The 26,324-nt window shown below is 35.7% G+C and overlaps 1 protein-coding gene across 1 annotated transcript in view; it reads left to right on the top strand.

Moving 5' to 3' along the window:
* Positions 1–26,324, top strand: part of hiw (MYC binding protein highwire) — a 1,014,282-nt gene that overhangs the window by 414,497 nt on the left and 573,461 nt on the right. The window contains exons 39-41 of the mRNA XM_090402616.1: positions 4,394–4,494; positions 10,927–11,136; positions 16,890–17,145. Coding sequence (XP_090258742.1) covers positions 4,394–4,494; positions 10,927–11,136; positions 16,890–17,145 — 567 coding nt within the window. The remainder of the gene's footprint in view (positions 1–4,393; positions 4,495–10,926; positions 11,137–16,889; positions 17,146–26,324) is intronic.

Below are 26,324 nucleotides of genomic sequence, written 5' to 3'. Positions count from 1 at the left end.
TGCAACGTTTTAAAGAAATTGTTTAATTACTAGTTTTTGTACATTTTCATGTACTTCCACATAGTGCCATAACTCGTTTTCATTGGCCCTGTGCAAGATTTTATTTTTGATCCCCCTCCCTTTTTTTTTTTTTTTTTTTTTGAAAAAAAAAAAATAAACAAGTGCAATATTAAGATCAGTTAATTTTTAACATTAACCAAAAACACTACAGAATCAGCCTCCACAGCAGCAACATTTAAAATTTGAAAATATAATGCTAATTATATTTTTTGATACTCCATTTCAGGCTCCCTTCATCCTAGGCCCTGTGCCTGCGCAACCATTGCACCTGCCTAGTTACAGCACTACTTCAACAGATTAAAAAACAAATAGGAAAAAATGTACTTACAGAGATCTCTGAATTAACAACTGTTATTATTCAAATTAAACTTGAACTAGATGTTTAAAATTGTAGCAAGATGTCAGACATGGTTCATTGACGCAATGTACTGTATAACTTCTCTCATAGCCTAAGTCAGTTAATATGCAGTTTTTTATATATGCTTCCCATAGTTGATTCAAGATGAGACCCTGGTTTTTATTACATTGAGTGTAATATCGTATCATTTTGCTCACTTCTTTAATCTCCTCATTGGCCTGGATGTATGTTTACATTCACCAAGATGAGGATGTGAAGTATGCAGCTCACTTGAGGAACCATGGATAAGAAGTGCTTACTATCAGTTATTTCCATTAAGAGGTGTAATAATCCTTCACACTCAGGAGAATCCTTAAACGAATTAACTTACATTAAAGCTCATCTCAGAGCCAGCACTTCTATGTAGCACGAAACGTTGAGGTTCCTTCTGGTATATGCTGTGGCTGTAATTTTATAAAGCATTATTTTATAAAATTTTAGTTGAGTTTCTTGTCTTCTTTTTTTATTCAGTGTCCTTTTAATTGTTCTGCAGATTTTCTGAAATTTCTTTATTTTTTCATCTATCTCTTTATCTTTATAGATGAAAAAATAAATTTATTATGCAGCCTAAATTAATTCATAAACTGATTTTTGAAGGTCATCTTCATCGTCTTGTAATATAATTTGATCATTTACAGCATTGCATAACAGTTCTTCTGCCTAACTCGATACATTGTTTTATTGTTGTTTTCCATATTTTAATAATCTGATCAATATATATATATATATATATATATTCACACTAGGGGGGCTCTGCCCCCTGGTGCCTATGCTTCCCCCCCATTCCAGACTGGTAGACCAGTTTTCCTTGAATTCTGATGACTCGAATTTTGAAGACTCGACACTCAGAGTAGCCCCTGAGTGTCGAGTCTTCAAGGGGGGGGGGGGGATATGCCGCCCAACTTCCCGAGTTCCGAACTGGTAGGCTGGTTCTCCTTGAATTCTGATGACTCGATGAACAATCATTTTATTCATATTGCCTAATTACATGTTCAGTAAAGATTTTTGACAACAAAATTACATATTTGAAACAATTATTTCATAAACATAAATGTTTCATAATAAGACATTGCTACAAAGTATCACAAAATACTTAGTCCTTACAATGTAAACTGTGTTTCTGTAATTTTACATATAGATATAGACTAAATGCATAGAATATATTTTTATATTTCTAGTCCTTTTATCATATGATTATAAGAGAAACTTCCATTCTAAAATATACCATCACCATCATAATGAAATTCCTGACATGTACATTCAAGGGGTGTACAGGATATGATAGTACTACATGAAAAATTTACATTACTAACATCCTATCTACAATTTTTTTCCAAATCAATCTGTTACCTGTCAAGACTCCGACATTATTAGATCTTACATTTCTGTCTTCTAAGGAACCTTTTACTATATCAATCCACCTATATCTTAATCTTCCTCTGAGATCTTTTTCCTGCAGACCTGACAGAGAACACTTGTTTTGCTAACCTTTCCTTCTCATTCTGTTTTAAGTGACCATACCACCTGAGATTAGCTATGCTAACACATTCCTGAATGCTAACAGTGTCAAGTTCTTTCCTAATATCCTTGTTTTTAATATTATATTATATTATATCCAGGTAAATACGTAACAGGGTGCACCACGAGAAGGTGAAGATCGGACATTAGATAAGAAGCCCTGGTTTGTTCTCTGCATTTCTTTAAAGGCTATGTGGAGGTCTCCTCTCAGTTATACAACTTTGACCCTTAAGCACCTCTGAAATATATGTATTTTTATATGAGGAAAACTAAATGCCATGGATGTATATGGGAAATGTTACTTTCAATTATTGCATGTAAATCTTGTTTCAACCTTGAAAAAGAAATGCTGAAATATTTTTTGGTAATATTGCCTAATCATGATTAGGTGACCATTCAGTTTATTTTTTCACAAAAATCTTTATTGATTACTTTCGGTTTATTGAAAAGTTTGCTATTTATTCTAAATTATGTCTTGTTTATTTATAAGTCCCTTACCAGAATATTTACACTTTCTGCAATTCTGTAGTGTATAAGCTATAAGAGAAACTTCCTATGCATTATAAGCTATGCATTATGGGAATGGCCCTTTAATGAGGTCTCATCAGTGGGAACCGGATCCAGAAATGATTCCAAGTTTGAAGTAATGCTGTCATTTGGAAATATGACTTCTGCATCCAAAAGGTGTTACAACTTATTACTAGCATACCCTGCATTAGAGATAGATATTGAAAGTTTTTTAACTTGGTTATATGCTATAAATTAAAGATGCTAAGAAATTATATTCTTGGTTTAATCCTTTATCCAAGTGTAAGCAAATAAAGTTTACTTGTGAAGTAACTTCATGACTGGGCTACTTGAATATTAGAGGCTGATGACTTCACATCAATTGCCTTAGTATCCCATAATGCATTATACATATCTTTAAGGACATGTATAATGCTATACATTATGGGAAGGCCACTACCCAGACTGGTTTTAACTTTGAGGTCTCATCAGTGGGAGCCAGTCAGAAGTGATACAAGGTTGAAGTAATGCAGAAGTCATATTTCCATATACAATTAGTCAAAAGGTTGTTACACCTTATTTACTAAATTACTCTGGATTAGTGATGATGTTGAAAGTTTTTTTCACTTGGTTATACTATGAATTAAAGAGGTCAAGAAATTATATTCTCGGTTTCATCCTTTATCCAAATGTAAACAAACAAAATTTGTGCATGAAATAACTTCACGACTGGGTCGATTATCCAGATTGACACATGTAGTGCTGGGTCATAGGCTCTGAGTTCCCAGATTGTCCCATCAAAAAGAACATGTCAAGGATGTGGAGAAACATTGGGCACATAAATCAGGACTTGCATCTCACACAACCAAAGGAAAATACACAAAGGATGGCAACTCTCTAAACTGCTGTATATATTTAAAGAAGCTAGTGAAATGATATGATGTTCTGCTCAATATAATAAAACAAAGGTTTCATCTTAAATCAACGATGGGAAGCATATATAAAAGACTTTCATATTAATGAAATGAAATATTGCAGCAACGAACCATGTGTCTGACATCTCACTATGATTGTCAACGTTTAGTTCAAATTCCTAACATGTACCATCGAGGGGGGTGTACAGGATATGATAGTACTACATGAAAAATTTACATCATTACTAACTCCCTATCTACAATTTTCCTCCAAATCAGTCTGTTACTTGTCAAGACTCCAACATTATCAGATCTTATATTTCTATCGTCTAAGGCACTTTATTCCGTATCAATCCACCTATATCTTGATCTTCCTCTGGGTCGTTTTCCTGCCAACCTGGAAGAGAACACCTGTTTTGCTAATCTTTCCTAGCCCATTCTATTTAAGTGACCATACCACTTGAGATTAGCTCTGCTAATGCATTCCTGGATGCTGACAATGTCAAGTTCTTTCCTAATATCCTCTTTTTTAATATGATATTGCCATTGATGCCATCTGTTCATGCCTCTAATCTTTCTCAGGACTCTCATATCTGTGGTCTTTGGTCAAGTGTTTTACTTCTGACCCAGCTCTCAGATCCATAAGTTAAAACTGATTTGAACACTGTCTTGTATCCAGCTAATTTAGTGTTCCAACTAATTTCTCCCTTATTCCATATGAATTTATTCAACTGACTTCCTATCATACCTGCTTAATTCAAGTTCAAGTTTAATTTGAATAATAATAGTTGTTAGTCAGAAATCTCTTTGCAAATATTTTTTTTTCTATTTGTTTTTTTTTTTAATCTGAGGAACTGTTATGAAACTGTTATATAGAACTAGTAATTAAATAATAATTTCTTTAATGCATTGCATGTTGTATTCTCCAGACCCAAATGTATTGTGTATATATCAAGTCATAGAAACTTTAACATGCTAGAGCATTTCTTTATTTCAGATGAAGATATTCTTTGTGGCATTGGGTCATCCCATCTAGTTACAATGCTTTTGCCTCTGATTTTGGCTCATATGGGACCAGTAGCCACATCTGATCCAAGAGTAAGTAATTCCTTTGCAAGTATATATTTTAATTTTAATTATTGATCGTTGTATGTGATCTCGTGTTGTCTGAATTAGTCAATTCATATTATATTCGAAATGCTAGGTTTCAAGGATGATGATGTATCGAACATGTATAATTCACCTTGATGTAATTTAGTCTCATTCCTTGGTTAATGAAAGATTATTTTCTTATTTATAAATACCGTATAATTTTATAGGTGCTGAACCCTTGGTACACCCTTAATACTAAAGTATGATAGGTTCATAACCCTTGGTTGCTGAGATTCACTTAAAACAAGGAATAAAAATATGGTCTTTGATAACATAGTTTTTTAGCTTGTTCCTCTCCAGTTTCTTTTTGAACAAGTTTTTGTGGTATCTTCTCATGTACAAATCTTGTATAATCTTTCATTGACTCATCATCATTACCTATTGGTTTCACCATTCTTTACCATTCCCCTCTGTCCATTACTGGTGACTCAAATCCTGCAAACTCTTTTCACTTCATTCCTTTCCATCATCTATCCATCCTTGGTGAAGTTCTTTTATTATTCTCACTTTTAAATAGTGTGTAAGCTCTATTCCAGTCATCTGGAATTTGACTAGACCTTTGAATTATGTAGGTAGAGCCATTGCAAAAATTTTATATCACCATATTTCAAAATTCCTAGTTGAATTTCATTTATTGAATGTTTTTTCATATTTCACATTTTTATCTTTTTTAATATTTTTTTTACCTCCTATTCTAAATGTACTCATTTAAAATAGGAAGTAAAAATTTGAATCAATTTGAATTATGTAGGTAGAGCCATTGCTAAAATTTTATATTACCATATTTCAAGATTCCTAGTTGAATTTCATTTATTGAATGCTTTTTCATATTTCACATTTTTATTTTTTTTAATATTTTTTTTTTACCTCCTATTCTAAATGTACTCATGACATGTACTCTAAATGTACCTAGATATGCTGCACTTATCTTCATTCTTTCAGTGGCTTCCTAGTGAATGAACACAGAAGACATGTGGTGCACTGTTTCTTCTACAAGTGGATCTTAACTTGGTTGTATCATTGTTTAAACATTCCTGTTTTCTTTTTATTCTTATCTTCCAGCTCCTGTTGGAAGAGAGCACTAATACATATGTTGTTAACAGTAGTTTCATCTTGATGAGAGAGAAATGGAAGAATAGATCGACAGAAGTTATTATATCTTTTGGCAATTGCAGGGATTCACAAAAATGACTCATAAAATGGAATACATTTTCTGCATTTAACACTTTCAAAGTGTCAGATTTGGAATTGTTGATAGTCATTTTCGAATTGCATGCTTCACTGTGGGATGAGAACGAAACTAGATGTGTACTCATTCTTAACAAAAACTTGTAGGCTGCTGCTCTTCCTTGAAAATTCTCTCCATGTCAGGTACCTCATCATGGTGGAGGAGACTTTCTAGTGATAATGCTAGTCCTTTTCTTCCCCATTTTATCTACTATTCTCTTTTTGTATATACTTTGTTTTTGTTGTTTTTTAAGGATCTTGATGGTGGTGTTAGAATATACAATAGTTAGAAATATACAAACTTAAAACCTTGTTAAATTCAACTGTTTTAGCCTAGTCACCAAGGATCTCAGTACTGAATGCATTTTCTGTAAGCATTGTACATTCATTCCCTAACTACATCCTTAGGAAATTTGTAACTTTTGTCCAAAAACGTATTATTGCAATTTAATTTTTCCAAACTTTATAATATATTTTTTTTTGTGTAATATAATTTATTAGTATGCTGGCAATAAATTTATGTCCGCATTTGGTTGTAGTCATGAAAATATTTTTTCATATACAGGTAAAAATATAATCTGTCCTCAGGTTTTGGACACCAGTGTATTTAAGGGAAAAAAAAACAAGTTATTTTTCTTGTTTGTATGTAGATACAAAGTATATAGATTTTATAGTTTTACTTGTCCATATTTTTAATCGATGACAAGAACATTATAGGTATTCAAAGAATATTCACTGTGTGTGTGTGTGGATTGAATCATGTTAGTTATGAGAATGGATTGATTTGTTGTTATTTGTAAAATTTTACCAGGAGGGAGTGGGGAGAAAGGAGGAAGAGGGGAAAATTTAATAGAAGGTCACCAGTTTGCTTTATGTATAAAATAGCAGAAGTCTGATATGGTTGGCTGAATCAGCCTGTGCTACAAGGCATAATAAAAAGATAGTTAAAAAGTTGGAAATATACAAGCTTAAAACCTTATTAAATTCAACTGCTTAAGTCTAGTCATTAAAAAAGAGGGTCTGCTCCATTGCCTGAAATAGCTTAGCTTTAGTAGGTTTCTGTAGTTTAGCAGTTCATAAGAAAGATCCCGGTAATTGGACCACATGTTTATTAAGGTAAATAAACATGTGGTTTATTTACCTTAATAAACAATTGTTTATTAAGGTAAATAATAAAATAAAATAAAAAAAAAAACCGACAAATTTCTTAAGTCGATTGACTTATATCTTCAGGGGGTCAAAGGTAACTAAAAGTTTAAACACAAGAAATGAGAAATTACTCAAAATAGTTCATTCTATGCAGTTGTGACCTTCTAACTGTTCATTAAATTAAATATCCGAATGCAGATTCAGTGTAATGCTAAGTTTGAACAATGCTGGATGCCGTCACGTTCTGTTGTTCATATTCACATTGTCTGAGGTCTGACTTGGGTATACTTTTTGTCAATGCTGACCAAACTTGGTGTAGAATTAGGCCCTGGTTTTTGTTATATTGCATTGGAATTCTAAGCATGTTTGCAGCTTCTTTAAATTTTCTTACGTAACAATTTTTTTCAATATAAGACATGTTTATTTTTTGCCAGAGTACATTATGGCCAGTGGAAGTTGTATGGTATGCTAAGCCTGATTTGTGTTCTCTTCTTTTTTGCATGTCTTTTTGGTGTTCATTCATGCGAATTTCCCCTGATCCTCCCATCTGGCCTACGTAGTGGATGCCACAGGAACAATGAATTTTATATTATAAACACCTGGTTTTTTTTTAACATGTTCATTGTCAATCACGCGATATCGCGTGATGCGGGTTCTCGCCTGGCGGTCGATCATGTATTATTGCATGGACGTCGCTATCAAGTAAAAAAAATTTGTCCACCACACAAAATTCCAATTTTCAGCTTGGCAATGAACATGGAGGATGATGTGGAGGTTTTGGGGGATGTAGACAATGTGAACGTGAACAACAGAATGTGACAGCATCCAGCTTTGTTCAAACTTAGCATTACACTGAATCTGCATTCGGATATTTAATTTAATGAACAGTTAGATGCCCACAACTGCATAGAATGAACTAATTTGAGTAATTTCTCATTTCTTGTGTTTAAACTTTTAGTTACCTTTGACCCCTGAAGATGTAAGTCAAATGACTTACGAAACTTATCTGGTTTTTTATTTTTATTTTTTAATGTTATTTATCTTAATAACCATGTGGTCCAATTACTGGAATCTTTCTTATGAATAGCTTAGCTTTTTCTTTCATATTGTATACAGTTCAGGAATATCATGATTTTCAGTAATAATAAAGTATTAAATAAAGTTTAATGTTTACTATTAGAATTGAAAATATGTGGAATGGCCCTTAGGAATAGATTATAGATGTCATAAATTTATGAGGGGAATCTAGAAAGTAAGTTCCATTTTTAAATATTTTCACTGCAGTGCTGTGATCGCAATGGTGTGCATGTCTGCTGAGTTCGTTGATTCATTAGCAAGGAGTTGGTGCTATTTTCAGACATTCTTGCAGTGCGAACACTTCTTGGTGTGTGTTTATAACATCTAAGAAAATCTAATCACCTGCCGCATGTGAAATTAGATCAGTTATCCATTTCTTGAATGCGAGGAACATTAAAGCAGCTGAAATTCATTGGCAAATTATTGAGGTTTATGGAGAACATGCAACGAATGATTCAGTGGTACAAAGATGGTAAGACTTTCAGCTAGGAACAATTCCATCTTCCCCCATGTAGTCCTGACCTTGCACCAAGTGACTTTCACTTGGTTTCAGAATCTTTCCTTGGTGGCCGGCGGTTTCAAGATGATGACGAGGTCAAAGAAGCAGTCAATAGGTGGTTTGCATCACAGCCGGCAACCTTCTACGATGAAGGTATACAACTCTTGGTGTCCCGTTATGATAAGTGCCTGAACAATGGCAGAATTTATGTAGAAAAGTAGTGAAAGATATCTGCTTTAATTTACTTACTTTCTGGATGTCCCTCGTATATAACTTAAAGAAAGAATTAGATAGCTCTGATGGATAGGAAGTTTAAACATAATGGTCACCTAATTTATCACTGCTGAACACGCTAGTATCATGTGTTTGTGTACGTATGTAAAAAGATAGAACACACACACACACACACACACACACACACACACACACACACACACACACACACACACACACACACACACACACACACACACAGGGTGATTCAGAACTCTTGGGCAAACTTTAAGGGGTGATAGAACACACCTAAACAAGCACTTTTCATCATATAATGCATGGTCCAAACTCAAGCGGTGAAGCGCTAGGGGTTAGGAACTACTGTGTCAGGAAATGAAAAAACGCAAGAATGACAGAAGAGATTTGAAACAATTGCAGAAATTACAGAACATAAAGAATTTTATTGAACAAATTACAGAAACTGCTCAAAAGAGTGACTGCTATCATTAATGCAGGCTTCACACCTTCGACGTAGTGATTGGAGTACATTGGCGAAAACACCAGACATTTTTCATGCAGCGGCAGCAGCAATAGAAATCCTGGCAGTAAGGTCCTCATTGAAATTGATGAGGCTATCGTAGATCAGGCTTTTCATATGGTCACATAGGAAAAAGTCCAGACATGAGAGATCGGGCGATGAGACCACCCTGACCAATCCATCGTCTTGGAAATGTTGCATCCAAGGCGTTCCGCATGTCCACGCTAAAATAGGGTGGCGCTCCATTGTTTTGGAACCACATATGTGTTTGAATGATTGCTGGAACAAGGTTCAGTAATTCTGGCAAGGCCTCTTGTAAAAATATGAGGTACGTTCTCCTATTCAGTTGTGCTGGCAGAAGGTATGGGCCAATCAAATAGTCATGTAGGATTCCAGCCCAAACATTTATGGAGAAACGCCACTGGTACGAATGTGGACGTGTGGCGTGCAGATTTCTGCTCGCCCACACATGATAATTGTGGGTGTTAAAAATGCTCTCACATGTAAAGGTGCATTCGTCAGTGAATAAGACATGTGGGTCAAAGTCCGGCTGCACTGTAGTCTGCTGCAGGAACCACTGAGCAAAATCCGCATGAAGCTGGTAATCTGCAGGTGTCAAGGCTTGCACCCTCGGTGTATGGTAGGGGTGTAATCGTTTGTCTCGTAGAACTCGCCACACCGTCGATTGGGGTACATGTACGGCATGGGAAATTGCTCGCTTGCTACATTCGGGACATTCTGCAACCCTACGTAGAATTTCCTCTGTAACACGTGGCATCCTCACACTCAGCGGCATGCAGGACAGTAGGAGCCCATTTTCCACAGAGACCGGTGCAGTCGCTGAAAGGTTTTGCAATCAGGTACGCGTCTGGTCGGAAAGTGCTCTCGGTACAGTCTTTGGGCTTCCCTCGCATTCCTGCTTCATAAATGAAATGCATGTTAGCCTTCTCCTGCTTTGTGAAAAAATCCATCCTTTTTGTGCTCCACTGTAGAAATAATTACAACTGCAAAAACCAAAAACTAGAGAGCGCTTTCACTGGAAAGTGCCCTCTAGCGCTTCACCGCTTGAGTTCGGACCATGCATTGTATGACGAAAAGTGCTTGTTTAGGTGTGTTCTATCACCCCTTAAAGTTTGGCCCAAGAGTTCTGAATCACCCTATATAAGGATATCATAAAATGAAGAAGAGTTTGAATATAACTCAGCCCATTCCATACACAAGATGGAAAATCTTGTTTTACACATCAGATTAGCCACCCTGAATTACTTAGTACATATTTCACCTAGAGTTATCTCCCCCTCCTTTTTTTCTTCTCCTTCCCATCATTACTGAGTTAGTTAGTCTTGGACTGTGGCTTTGGAGTTTATCCAGTGTTCTGCTTTTTTCTCACAAACATAAAACCTACCACAAAAGCATTTTCTAGAAGATACATTAACTGTAATGGTTCAAATATGAATTTGGATCATTTGCAGAGCTCATGGTGTTGTCACCACTGAAAGTAGCACATCAGGAATAATCCAGTTGGTCCGCCTATGATTTAAAATTTTTTGTTAGGGAACATTATGCCAAAGTCATATCATAACCAAAAACTTGTAGTCAATGAATTTTATTTAGTTCCTTCGAAATTTTGTGACTATTAAAATTTAATAACAATATATTTTAAAACTATATTTAGACAGCAGTCCAAGTACTGGGCATGGTGCAAGAATTATTACCTCTTGTGTCTTCATTGAATAAACGTGGAATTAAGGGACCCTCATCACCTTCAAAAATGGATCAAGATATCAGAGATCATTGGGATTCTAGTTTATCAACAACCTCTACTCATTATGCAATTGTGGAAAGTGACCATCCATATCGTCCAGCTACAGTTGCAAATTATAGGGTAAGTGACACATGATCATTAACATTAACAGTGTTTACAGTTTTCTTAAGTAAATTTTATTTCACAGATACTTTTAATGAGATGATATTCTTCAAACAAAGACAGAGGAGATGTATACTATATTCTGCAAGAATCCATGCATTAAAGGTGCAGTACGCTCAATTAGCAGATAGCAAAACTGTTTTCCATAATAATTATCATAATAGAGGCATACGAGTTTACAGATCTAACAAATACACCATTCCAATATATTGACTATATATGCGAGTATATTATAATACTTGCCACATTCCCATATCTCTCTTTTCTCAGTAACACCTTTTAAACATATTCTGGTCGGAAATACATTGATGCTTAAGAGTAATGAAGACAAAAATAATGCTGTCTCTTAATATATGAGTCTTTGGACTCCTTGGAGGTGTCACATAATAATAATATATTTGGCAACAATATGATTTCTTAGAGTAAAAATTGTGTATCCTTTATTATTATTGCATGATACTTCCAAGGACTCATCGTGGGAGGGCACTCTACTCCACTACATACACGTCTGTTTCCTCTACCCCTACTATTTAATTCTCCTATACCACCAACAGTATGTTTTGTCTGTAAATTGTGTGAGTTCTGAAGGCCAGTTTATCTGTACACAGGATGAAAAACTCAAATTTCCAGGAGGAAAAAACCTGTTACCTCCATATGAGATTGGCTAACTCACCTTCAAATGAAAACACCCATATAAAGATTCCTCTTGTAATTCAACTTAGGATTTTTCCAATCGAAGGGCACAATATACCATCATTCTTACAATTGTGCTATGGAGGCACTTATTAGATTTTTTTAAAAAAAACTTTATTGGCACGTTAACTTCTGTCAGTTATAATTTTCATATTAAAACTTCTTTTATGAAACAAGCTGTTAAAATTTCATATGATATAAATAAATATTTAATAGATATAAAATGTTCACCTTAGTATTGAAGATGTCTTCAGTACTGTTGAGTAGCACAATTGAAATACAAGTAACAGAAGAATTTCAGAAAGCATCATCACAGCTCAACAAATGGTTAGCAAAATTCCTCTTCTTCCTTTCACTGTTATTAGGCTTACAGGCCTGTTCTGGTATCACACCATCTGTTTAAAGGCTTTCCTTGATTTCTTTTGGTTGTTTTTGATAGTTTTATTTGGTGACATTCTATTTACATGTTCAACCCATTTGTTTCTATAGTTATGTATTATGTGTAAAGTTTTTTTTTTTTTTTTAAATGTAATTGAGCATAACCTGCTGTTAAAAATTTCATGTCTGCTGATGTTATTCTTCATCGGTCTATTACTTTCATTGTCCTTGGTTCACTCCATAGAATATAACAAGTTTAGCTAAAACATTCAATATTTTTAATTTTGTATTTGTACTAAATTTGGTTTAAAGATATTAATAATAATACTTATAGTTTTGATGATTTTATATTTTGGATATGTTTCTTCAGTGTAGTTGAGATAATTAAAATTATTGACCTGTTTGATTGGTTTGCTATTTAGAACTATTTTGCTTTTATTGGCTCCCTTGCTTTGAATGCCATAATTTTGGTTTTAGAACCAAAATTATGGCATTCAAAAATCCATGTTGAATAGAGCTAAGTGTTGTTGAACATGTATCCATGTTGTATAGAGCTAAGTGTAGTTTGTCTTCTGTATATTAGCAATTAAGATATTATCATATGCACATAGTAATGTATTTAGTTGATATTTTGGTTTTATCATATCATATTTACACATTGTCATTAATTTATTATCTCATTAATATATGTGTGTGTGTTAAAAATGATTGGAGACCAGCTACATCCTTACCTTATTTTTAATTTTATCTATTCTGTGGATGAGTTGTTGGTTTTTAACTACTGTGGTATTATTTTTGTATGTTGCCAGTTAGCGATGTTTAAGAGATACTTGTATATCACCGATGATGATGACTTCTTAATTTTAGGTTAAAATACTTGGCAGTAAAAGCTTTTTACTTTTGTATTTGTATTTTAATCGTTTCATTTAACAAGTATACATGTAAACAAGGTGTTTACATGCATACTGTTCTCATCATATTGCTAGTTGTTTTTATTAATTGTGGAGATAAAGATAAAAAGCCAAAAGACTAGTTTTCTGGCACCTTAATATAGAAAATAAGGGGATAAAACATCCTTTGTTTTTTTATAGCCAGTAAGTAAAACTAAAGATCGATAACTACGATCTATATAAGTTAAATTATATATATAAGTGTTTTACATTATGAGAAAATATCAAGAATAGTGAGGGAGCTTGCTCCACCTTTACTTCGAATTGCCTTCGCCGATAGTTTTTCGGCATGAAACTTATATAGATCGTAGTTATCGATCTTTAGTTTTACTTATTGGCTATAAAAAAACAAAGAATGTTTTATCCCCTTATTTTCAATTGTGGAGATAATTCAATATTAAGTAATATTTTAAAGAGTTTTTTCTTTTTACTGGATTAAAAGCTTTTTTTTCATATCCTTTTCAGGAAATGACAGTGTATACTAGAATATTAATTATATAAAAAACTTTTAATACCTTCCTATATTTTGGCATTGTTACATTGCCATCATTAGGGATCACAAAAACCTATGATATGTGCACACAGACACTAACACTGAACAAATGAGGCTGAATAAAGGCAATGGAAATCAGGCCTAGAGTCCTAAATGGTCCCCCCTAGTGGACTAAATTGGGTTGTCTTGGCCGGTTTGCTGACAATTCTAAAATGTATGTTTCCCAAATTTTGGGCGGTCTCATGCACCCAAATTTGTTGAGATTTGGATAGTTTTTCAGAGCTGAGGCAGAAAATTGGCAATAAAAAGACAGATTTAAAAAAAAAAAGTAGACAGGAACATTGAAAATGTTAGCGTTATCCTGAATGGGGAACCTATAGAACAAGAAAACATCTATTGAGAAATGAGAAAGGTTAGCAAAACAGGTGTTTCTGCTTAACCTTGTTCATTCTTCTAGTAGCAAGGCTTATACGTTGGTCATACATAACTGGTAATTAGCTTACGGAATTAACAACGCATATAAAGTATATTAATTAAAGGTGACTTTAATGAATAACTTCTATATTTTGGCAATGTCACGTTGCCATCTTCAGAAACATAAAGATATGGTATGTGCACGCAGGCACTAACAAAAGCAAATGAGGAAGAAAGCAAGAAACTGATATTGTTCCTGAAGTCCCAATGGTGACATTAGGACTTTTTGCAACCTTCCGAACCATATCGCCAACAATGTCAGACTGGATGTAGTCAGTGTTCTCACTAAAGCCAAACCTCCGATAACCAACTTATCCAAAGACGAATATGCAGCCCTACAAGAAATGAAGAATAACAAAAAAATAGTAATCACCAAAGCGGATAAGGGAAACTTCACTGTGGTGCTAAATCAAAAAGACTACAAAGGTAAGCTTAATGCTTTCGTACTAGACCGTACTACTTACCTCCCTACTGAATATAATCCAACTAGCTCTCAGATTAGAACTCTCCACAGACTCCTTAAGAAAGTCACTTCTTGGCCTGTGGAAGTCACTAACAAACTAAAACCTTATAACTCTAGACCCCACCCGATTATATGGACTCCCAAAAATACATAAACAAAATGTGCCATTACATCCTATAGTGGATGGCATTGATTCCCCCACATATAAATTAGCCAAACATTTAGCCAAAACGCTCACACACTATACTGGCAACACACCATCACACATAAAAAACTCAGCCCACTTTAAAGCCAGTATAGAAAACCTCTCACTCCAACATACTGACATAATGGTCAGTTTTGATGTCTCCTCCCTATTCACTAATGTCCCACTCAAAGAAACCCTAGAGCTCATCCAAGCCAAGTTTCCTCCTGATAGAGGGGACAGCCATGGGTTCACCACTTTCCCCACCCTTGGCCAGTTTCTTTATGGAGACCTTTGAAGAGAAAGCCTTAAACTCCACCCCACAACAACCCACTATTTGGCTTCGTTTCATGGATGATGTGTTCGCTATTTGGCCACATGGCTCAGACTCACTCCACTCCTTCCTAACACACTTAAACAACCAACACCCCAGAGTCCAGTTCACCTTAGAAAAAGAGGAAAACAACACCCTCCCCTTCCTAGACACCTTAATCACCTGCCAGCTTGATGGATCTTTGGTTTTCTCTGTTTACAGAAAACCCACCCACACTGGCAGATACATTCACCAACAATCCCCCCCCCCCCCCTCACAACAATATGGGGTTATAAAAACACTATATAACAGGGCAAAATTAATCTGCTCAGATGACAAGGCCCTAACTACTGAACTAAACCACATCCACAACACTTTCTTAGCCAATGGCTATAACCCCCAAAAAATCCAAAAAATACTAAAACCAGTAAACTGCAAACCCCCCCCCCCCACCCTCCACAATAAAGATTACACCAAATATATCACCATCCCCTACATCCAGGGCACCTCTGAGAAAATAACCAATATCCTCATAAAATATGACCTTACTTCTTGTTACAGACCATATAAAAAGTTGGCATCCCTTATCTGCTCTACCAAAGACCAACCACTTCCCCTAGACCTACCAGGTCTAGAGGAAGTGGTTGGTCTTTGGTCTTTGAAGTGGTTGGTGTATACCAGGTCCCTTGCAGCTGCAAATTGTCCTACTTTGGCCAAACAGGCAGAACAACAAATATCAGGATTTCAGAACACAAAGACTACATCTGTTTTCACCAGTAAGCCGCTCTGGGCTGGCAGACCATGCCTTAGATACCCACCATAGGATTCGTTGGAAGAAAACAAAAATAATACACCGCAGCAAGTTTAAATATGAAAGATTATTCAAAGAATCTTCATCAGCTCTAAAAAACATTCCTAACCTTAACAAATTTGAGTGCATGAAACTACCTCAAATTTGGGAGACTTACATTATGAGAACTTCAGCCCAACTGCCAAGACAACCAAATTAGATTGCCAGAGGGCACCATTAGGACTTTAGGAACAATATCAGTTTCTTGCTTTCTTCCTCATTTGCTTTTGTTAGTGCCTGCGTGCACATACCATATCTTTATGTTCCTGAAGATGGCAACGTGACGTTGCCGAAATATAGAAGTTATTCATTAAAGTCACCTTTAATTAATATACTTTATATGCGTTGTTAATCCCGTAAGCTAATTACCACTTGTTTATTCTGTTTAAATGACCATACTACCTAAGATTAACTCTGCTCAAACATTCTAAAATGCTAACAATGTCAAGCTCCTTCATAATATATTATTTTTTAATATGATTCTGCCATTAACACCATCTATTCAATCCCTGAATTTTTCTCACATCTATGATCTCAAGTCTGTGAGTATCCATGTATCTAGCCAACTTGGAATCCAGAAGTTAAAATTAGTTTCAATGCTATATGACTACAGTAGTTTAGTGTTTGACTGATTTCTTTCTTATTCCATATAAATTTATCCAATTGACTCCCCATCAATACCACCTTTCCTTATTCTGTTATTTATTTTCATTTTAATTTGTCATCTTTACTAAATGTGTATATTACACATGTCTGAAAGAAGATATGTTTGCATTAGCTGAATTAATGTTTACTGTGCAGTTTTAGGTATATGTTAGAAATAATTCAGTGTTTCTCAATAATGAATTTACTTGTATTCTAAAAAATGGCCAGTTTATTATATTTTGAACAAATTTATTTTTTATTATATTAGGTGACCTTTCCTTCTTCAGTTAGATGGTTGTCTTTAGAATTTGATTCTCAGTGTGGCACTGCTCAAGTTGAAGACTCCCTTCAATTGTATATTCCTAGCAGTGACTGTGCTGGTAGCATTTGGCTTTCTTCTAGTCAGATGATCAATATCTTGGCTTCACAAGATGATGATGATGATCAGTATTCTCCCTATTGGCCAGTACTTCGAAAATTTAGTGGGAGTACAGATTGGCCCACTGCTGCTCTTATTCTTCCAGGTGTGTATTTCAGCCATGCAATTTCAATATCAGTTATACACAATATATACTGTGTATAACTATAGGTTTAATAATCATTTTAAAAGGATCTATATAATTAAAGTAATAGATTTTGTCACAAAAAATATAGAATGTAACACAAAAATATACAACCAATCAGAAATGTATTTATAGTTCTCGAGTTGTAAAATTCCTTGTGCATTGGAGTAAAGTTGTAAGCTGTATGTTCAGTGGACTTTTCATTCACTATCACATGAGATTTAATAGCTCAGAGATCGCATTAAGTAAACTAAACAAATTGGGGCATGAATCATTCATAGATTTAGTGATTGTGAAATAGAAATAGAGGAAGAAATCTCATGAAAACTTATAAATGGATGTTTGAAACTTTCTATAAAAATGTGCTGAGTATAGTAGCTGTGTAGATAAGAGCAAAATTATTTTAGTGATTTCTTTTTCTTCTTCTATCATAAGTGCATTTCAAAATATGTGTACAAGCAAATGTGTGTTAAGTTCTATAGATTAGTAATTATTACAAAACAATTGTTATTTTTGACCATATGTTAACATTTTAAAAAAATGTAAGAATATCGAGTAGTCATTGTGTGTTTATTTGCTTTAGAAGTATAGTTAATGATGTATGCATTTTTTCTGTTTTTATGATATAAAGTTTAACATACTTCAGTATTGTAATTGGGTTTTAATCAGTTACTTTTCATGAATGAATGAACTGTCTAGATTTTCTATGTTGCTTTTGTCTGCCAGTGTAACATCACACTGGTTATTGGAGGCATGAAAGAGGCCTGTGGTTTCTGCTTGTCCTTTATTTAAGTTCAGTAAATGATTTTTCAAAGTATTATTATAACAATTTTTAATACCTGTAAAGAAAATTTGAATATATTAACAACTCATATATATTTCGTTGATTGTAACATGTACATCATTCAGGGTGAAATCAAAAGAATTGGTTAGAACATTCGGTATATGAATATAAGAACGAGTCATACAGAACTTCTATGTGTCTATTTCACTGAGCTGAAATAAATATTTCTTCTGTTTGCTCAGTTGCTGTTCATTCCGTAGAAATACATTTCTTTAGAATGTCTCTAGTAACAGATCTTTGCTAGGTTTCCATAATTAAATCACAAGTTTAATGTGAACATTAAATGGCTTAAATTTAAACCTTGAATAGTGAAGGAAAGTGTCACTAAACTTGATATCACTATTGAAGGTGCTAATCTCAGCTATTTACTTTATGTGGATGATGATATTCTTAGGTCAGTAAACAAATTATATTTCATTTATCATATCAAAAGAGATCTAAGATCTCTCTCCTCCAGTTTACCTAACAAAATATGAATGGAAACATCATACATATTAAACTCTAACAAACAACTAAGTTGCAACCAAACCAAAGCATAAAAATTGGCCGTTAAATCTTTAAAAAATAACAAAGACATTGTGATTACAAAAGCAGATAAAGGTAATGCTACCGTTGTCCTCAATTGGACAGCATACCTAGAAAGAAATGAACCATTTGGTATCTGATGTCAACACGTACCAAATGGCAAACTACAAACCACATCAAAAAGAAAACAACAGAATTAATCAAATTAGTAATCACGTAGCCAGAAGAAAACCAAAAAACTAATACTGCATTATGCTCACATTCCCAGAATTTATGGCCTGCCAAAAATACACAAAACAAACACATCACTATGACCGATAGTTGAAGGAATCGACAGCCCTAATTATCACTTAGCCAAGAAATTAGCAGCCACAATCAAGGAGTTGGTAGGTTACTCCCCCCCCCCCCTCCTACATTAAAAAAAAATACACAACACTTCATAAACTAAATTAGAAACATCAAACTCAACAACAAAGATTTATTAGTCAACGTTGACATAACTGCCCTTTTCACTAAATGTCCCGATCAATGATACTATTCTTCTTTTACAGAACATATTTCCACCCAACATCAGTCCTCTTTGCCCACATACTCTGCTCTGGGTATTTCATGTGGCAAAATAATTTTTATCTACAAAAAGACTGTACAGTCATGGGCTCAACCCCCCCAATAGCTAACTTTTACATGGAAGACTTTGAGCAGTGAGCTCTAGATTCACCCAACCCAAAGTCTGCCTCAGATATGTTGGTGATACTTTCGCCATTTGGCCCCACAGCTGCGAAACATTAAATACATTCCTAAGCCACCTGAACAAACAACACAAACGTATCCAATTCACCATCGAAATTGAAAACAACAACTCTCTTCCTGTTCTTTTCTAGACACACTTGTCACGTCTTCCCTCATGCTGTCTCTCCTTCACAGTCTACCGCAAACCTACACACACACACACACACACACACACACACACACACACACACACACACACACACACACACAGGCTAATACATACATAAAAATTCATATCTCCATCTAACACAAAAACTTGGGGTCATCAGCATCCTCAAACACAAAACCCTAACAATTTTCTCCAACGAACAGGCTCTGAACCAAGAATTAGATAATGATTATTATTAGACCCAATTATTAGCCAAATGTTTGTAAAAATGGATACAATAAAAAAAAAAAAAAAAAAAAAAAAAAAAAAAAAAAAAAACTGTTCACAAGATCCTCCATAAAAATGCCACTAAAAACAACAAAAAAAGATTACAAGAATGCCTTAGCCATACCTTACATAGGGGCATTTCAGAAAAAATAGACAGAACACTACTTAAACACAACATTAAGACTACCTTCACGTCCCCGACAAAACTAAGAAATTACTTAACTCTTCCAAAGATTCTCTTCCACGCTTGGCCCACCCAGGAGTTTACAGAATTCAGTATACCTGTAACTTACCTTACATAGGGGAAACCGGACACACCATTCCAATCAATCAGAAAAGAGGAACACAAATGACACATTAAATGCTATGGCAAAACAGGCCTATCAGACCACACACTTGAAACCTGCCACAGAATTGACTGGAAAGGCACAAAGTCCCTACACCACACCAAAACCTGGTTTGAAAGAAAATTCAAAGAAACTTGTGAAATGCTGAAACATTATCCAAACCTGAACAAAAATGATGGATTAATCATTCTAAGAATGTGGAGGACCCATCTGCAATCTGTATAGCAATGCGAACAAGATCAAACAGAAGATCTCAGTATGAGAGGACTTTAGAAATGCTTAATGTAGTTCTGTTTTTATTTAATTTTTTTCTTTTTATATTTTTTCTTTTATTTAATTTTTTTAATTTATTTTTATTTTATTTTTGTTTTTCACAAGAGTTCAAGCTAGGTTAAATTATTAACAAGCACTTAGATTTCATCTTACTTTTGTATAGTGCAGTATCATGTAGCTTGCATCTTATACATATGTATATTTCCTGATAATGACCTCAATACAGGTCGAAACATTGAATGTTATTTTCCTAAAGTTTAAATAAAGTAATTATTCTAACGCGCATTGCTCCATAAATTCTTCACTATGAATGCTGATCACCGTGTAACCTTAAAAGAAAGAATTATTCTTAAGTAAATCTATTATATACGTACAGGAATCCTTAACTAAATTGAATCAGTACTGTAATAAATTTTTCATGAAAATCAGCATTAAAGGACTCAACTATGTCATAGGTTGGAACATAGAAAACATCAACTTATCATGAATGGAGAGTCTGTAGATAGGAAGGTTTGGAACAAAATTTCACAGGAACTAATTATATGAAGAGCCAAAGGCTTCAATTCGGCGGCATGAACTTATTTAAGTTAAGGGATATTAGATCCCATGTTGTTTCTTAGCTGAATAAGAAACTCGAAGAGTTTCATGCTGAATATAGAAACTATATAAAGTTTGGTGATTCCAAGCATAAGCAAATACCTGGATAGTGCAACACCTGACCCATTTGGTAGTGCAAACTGAGGCAACTTATAGTAAGTGTGGAGCAAGCTCTGATCACTATTCTTGATTTTTACCCATAATGTGAACTTAACTCTTAGGAGCTGTATTACTGTTCTACATTATGAGAGAAGGTCACTGCCCAAACCAGTTTCAACCTTTATTGAGGTCTCATCAGTGAATAGTTAGACCTAGTTAATACCAAGTTTGTAGCGAACAGAACTCAAATCATTCAAATCAAATATAAGCAAATTCCTCCTTTCCCAACCCACTACCCATACATGGTACTAATGTACTATAGGTTGGAATTGCCGAACTTTATATAGTTTCTATATTCGGCATGAAACTCTTTGAGTTTCTTATTCGGCTAAGAAACAATATGGGATGTAATATCCCTTAACTTAAATAATTTCACAAGAACTTTTTTGGTGAAAAAAAAAAATTTTTCTTGTGAAAAATTTTTCGCAAGAAAAATATTTCATTCAGCTGTTTAGCTACAGCTTTCAGTGAAGAATAAATTAAATGTGGAAATCGACAACAGAATAAGCAAAGCTAGTATGTTGGGCAACCAGTTAAATAAATTTGTATGGAATAAGAAAGAAATTAGTCAAAACACTGAGCTAGTTTTATACAAGATGTTCAGACTAGTTTATACTTATGAACTATAAATTCACATGTATGCCACAGGAATTAACTTTTTAATAATATGTAAATATTTCGTCTTAAGTATCAAAAGACATCATCAGTACAGTTATTAAACAACAATAGAAATTACATTAAAAACACACACACACACACATTAGTGCGCATGCTTACATTAGAATCATCCCTCCATGTATAGAGTAGCATTTTTTTATTTTTATGTTGAGCCCATACACAGGAGGTTGGTTGGCCAACCTATAGTACATTAGTACCGTGTATGAGTAGTGGGTTGGGAAAGGAGGAATTTGCTTACATTTGATTTGAATGACTTTAAATTGTATTCCTTTGGGAAACACAGCAGGTGGGAAACTGTTCCACAGTGCAGCAGTTGCAGGGATGAAGGAAGAGGAAAAGAAACTTGTTTTGTTTGTTTTTAGGTGTACTATGAAGGGATGTTGTGCAGCAGCTGCACATATTCCAATGAGCTTTGTACTGAGCAGAGGAATTATTGATGTTATTTCGGATGAGCATTTCCCATGGAAATATTTGTAGAATATGCATACTGCAGAGACCATACGTCTGTGTGAAAGTGGGGGAGAGAGAGTTAGTAAGGGATGGATCATTGATAAGTCTAATTGCTCTCCTCTGTATTGAGTCGAGCATTTTGAGAGAGCTTTTAGGGGTTCCACCCTCCATATGTGGGAGCAGTATTCAATAGCTGGGCGGATTTGTGATTTGTATAATGTTAGTAGCTGTTCGGGGGTGAAGTAACGTCTTGAGCGAAAGAGAAATCCTAGTTTTTTTTGAGGCTGAGGATGCAATGGTTGTGATATGTTTATGCCAGGAGATGTTTGTTGTGAGGGTGATTCCAAGAAGCGAGATCTCAAACTGTCTGGAAATTTGGGTATCGTCAAAAAGGATACTGGGAAAAAATGGTTCTTTTTTATGGGGAAATAGTACAGAACTGAGTTTTATTGGCGTTGAAATTTATGAGGTTATCCGAACCCTATTGTAGGATGGCTTGGAGATCGGAGTTGAGGGTGGTGGTTGATGTTCTGTAGGTTGAGGTGAGTTGTGAAGGGTAAGGCTTATCAAATGCAAGCAAGGAGTGTAGTGTGCTGTCATCTGCAAAACTGTGTATTGGGTTGGAGATCAATTGCAGTAGGTCATTGATGTATATAGCAGGAAGAGGATTGGTGAGAGGACAGAACCTTGTGGGACCCCGAGCATTAATTGAAAGGTGAGAGGATAGGGAGCCGTCCACCATCACACGCAGTGTACGTCCAGACAGAAAGCTGGCAATCCAGCTACAGAAGTCCTGGGTCAGACCGAATGATGTAGTTTGCCTCCTAGTAGGCCTTTGTGCCAGACCCAGTGGGTCTGGCTTTGAAGATATCTAGTGCAACCACTTGGTATTCTCCAAACTTCTCCATAGCATTTGTCCAGAGATGGATGGCATATGTGAGTAGATCTCCTGTTGATCGGCAGTGGCGGAATCCATACTGCCGGTCATTTATTTTGTGAGTGTCTTCAAGATAGTGTAGGAGTTGGGAATTGATGATTTTTTCCATTACCTTTGACAGGACTGAGGTAAGCGAGATAGGGCGGTAATTGGCTGGCAGTGACTTGTCATCCTTCTTGGGAATGGACTGAATATAGGCCAATTTCCAGTTTGTGGTATAGATTCCAGTGGAGTAAGAGAGTATATATAGGTGACATAGGATAGGGATCAGTTCTGAAGCACAAATTTTCAGAACAGTTGGGAGAATGCCATCAGGGCCAGGAGACTTTTTTGTGTCTAATTTGGACAGTATTTTTCTGACCTCATCCTGGCAAAATGATATAGGGGCATTGTATGTTGGGTGTCTGGAATGGTTGGGGGACATTTACCATTGTCAGTAATGCATGCATTTGAAGCAAAGTATGAAGCCAGAAGATTGGCTTTTTCTGTGGGTGATGATGCAATAGCGCCATCTGGGTATGATAGGGGTGAGAATAGTGTTGGACAGAAGTTATGGCCAATTGCTTTGGTGAGAGACCAAAAGACTTGGCTGTCATTTGGACAGGCTGCTAATTTCCTGCTATTTGCTCTTTCAAACTCTGTTTTGGAAGCATTGATTTTTTTTTGCATCTATTATGGGCTTCGGTGTAAGCTTTGATGGAGGATGAGGTTCTTGATTTCAGCCAGTTGTGGTATGTCTGGTCTTTCATCTCTACAGCCTTGGTACATCTTTTGGAGAACCAAGGTTTCGTTATTGAATGGCAGTTCAGTGTGCTGTGTGGAATGTATGTATTCATGCCGGTGAGATTACTTTGGTAATAAGCTCGGTGCATATGTTTGGGTTGGAAGGCCGGAAGCAATAGTCCAACCATGGGAATGTTGCATAAAAGTTGTGGAGGCTGTCCCACTTGGCACTGTTATGGTGCCAAACTACTCTTGTATGGGGGATGTCTGTGTAAACGTTATTGCATGAGGGAGGAGATGAGCAATAGGTTGTGGTTAGAATTGCCTGGGGGGGGGGGGGGTTCACTACTTTCACTGTGTATTTGAAGGGGGTCATTGATGAGGAAGAGATCTAGGGTGTTTGGGGGAGTGGTTTGGGTTATCTGGTATTCTGGTTGGCATCTGGACTAGTTGTGTAAGGTCATTAGTGAAGGAAAATGTTTTGGCATCTCTGCCTGCAAGATGTGTATAATTGGAGGAGGAAAGCCAGCTAGTTGTGGACGTTAAAATCTCCTAGGAGGATGATTTCGCTGCTGGGAAAGTGGGATTCGAGAAAGTCGATTTTTAGGGAAAGCAAATTAAAGAGCTCAGGGTGGTTGGTTTGTGTTGGGGGAGCGATAGAGACAGCTGATGAAGTGGACTGAGTGGAGAAGTGATACTTTCAACCAAAGAAGGTCAAAGTTGGGTGATTCTAGGTTGGGTACTCTCTGGCAAAGTATGTCAGAGCAGATGTATGTGCAGACCCTTAATACGAAAGTTGTTAAAGAGTGAGTAGTTTGGAAGGTTAAGATAAGTGGTGCTGGGGGGGGGGGGATTTGAGTTTCTGCCAGGAAGAGTAGGTGAGGTTTGGTAGACTGTAGGTGGTAGTGAACACCATTCAGGTTGGAGTTTAGGCCACGGATGTTGGTGAAGTGGATGTGTAGGGTTTTGTGAGTTGTATGTTGGACTGCATGGATCTTGCACATTTCCTATGCGGTGCCTGCATGCTGGTCTTCATGGTGGCTGCTAGTGGCATCACTTGGTTCTTTCACCAGTTTATCTTGTCTGTGGTCGATGGTCCAACTGTTGTCACCGTTTTGACATTTAAGGACTAAATACTATTGGGCTGAAATTAAATTAAATTAAAATATAACTGATAAATTTATTTTATACAGCTGAGGATTATAATTTCCCAGACTTTTGGGATAGTGAGACAGGCTTCAGTACTTTCTTTTTACAAATGCTATGTTTATATATGGATCAATGTAGTAGCTTGGTGTGTTGCTATTGGATACTGTGGTTGGCATTTTCAACTCCATGTTGTCCTAGACCAGATCTGTGAGGTTTGATAAGATGGATGTGGTCTCGATGTTCAGAGATGCATTTATTTACAGATCTTCCTGTTTGTCCATAGTGAGACAAGTGACAAGCACATGGCACTTCGTATAAGCCAAGTAACATCAGAGGTGAGAGAGTATGTCTTTTGTACTTTTGATGTTTTGAATCCTTTTCCTGACTAAGAAGAAATGGACACTGGCCATCCACAATTCTAGGTAAAGAAAAAACTCAAGACTAATGAAAACCAAACTTCTCACCATATGAAGCTAGATTATAGCACCAAAAAAAAAAATAAATAAATAAAACATTCCTATAATGGAATTGTGTGTATTCTCACAAAACATTGACAGCATCAAGGCTCACTTGCAGAAGAATATGGAATATGCAATATTTTTCTGTCTACAGGAAACATACCTGAACACAGTGATGATCCAGCATTGCATAATGTTGCCATCATTTATAAGGACAGGACAGGGAATGGGCCTCTCCACAGAGGAGTCACCATCCTAGTGTGCAACCACATCTCCCTTTCATCTAGTCCTACTTAATACCAACATAAAGGCAGTTGCCATCCAACTCTCAGTCAGAACTCTGATAAAAGTATGCTCGATCTATCTTTCTCCTGCAGCAGATTTTTTCCCCCTCAGTATGGCCTTTATGATGTGATATTGCAGTTCCCCCCCTCTATCTTTAATGGGGATTTAAACAGACACAGTACTCTATAGAGTAGTGCTTGAACAATCATCAGAGGAGGAGTTGTTGAGCTACATCAGAAGCAACACTTTCTTTCACTGCCTACTTGAATATTCACTGCCATCAACTTAACTGTCTGTTCACTCTCCCTCTTCTCACTGTTCAAGTGAGAAATTGAACATGACTTATATGGGATTGACAATTTCCCCATGATATCGCCCTTTTTACATGGACAACGATGTACTATATCACGGATATCACAATGAAAACTTCAGTAAGAATTGACTGGCTTACCTTCTCTACTTTAAAAGAATTCAGTTCTGCAATAATCTGATCATTCCTATCAGTGATGCATTGGAACCATGTGGCTGTGCATTACAAAAGCTGCAACAA

Source organism: Typopeltis vanoorti, chromosome 13 (assembly GCF_054136105.1).
Source record: "Typopeltis vanoorti isolate ZY-2024b chromosome 13, IOZ_Tvanoo_1.0, whole genome shotgun sequence".
Taxonomy (NCBI): domain Eukaryota; kingdom Metazoa; phylum Arthropoda; class Arachnida; order Uropygi; family Thelyphonidae; genus Typopeltis; species Typopeltis vanoorti.
This window is presented reverse-complemented; position numbering and strand designations above follow the sequence as displayed.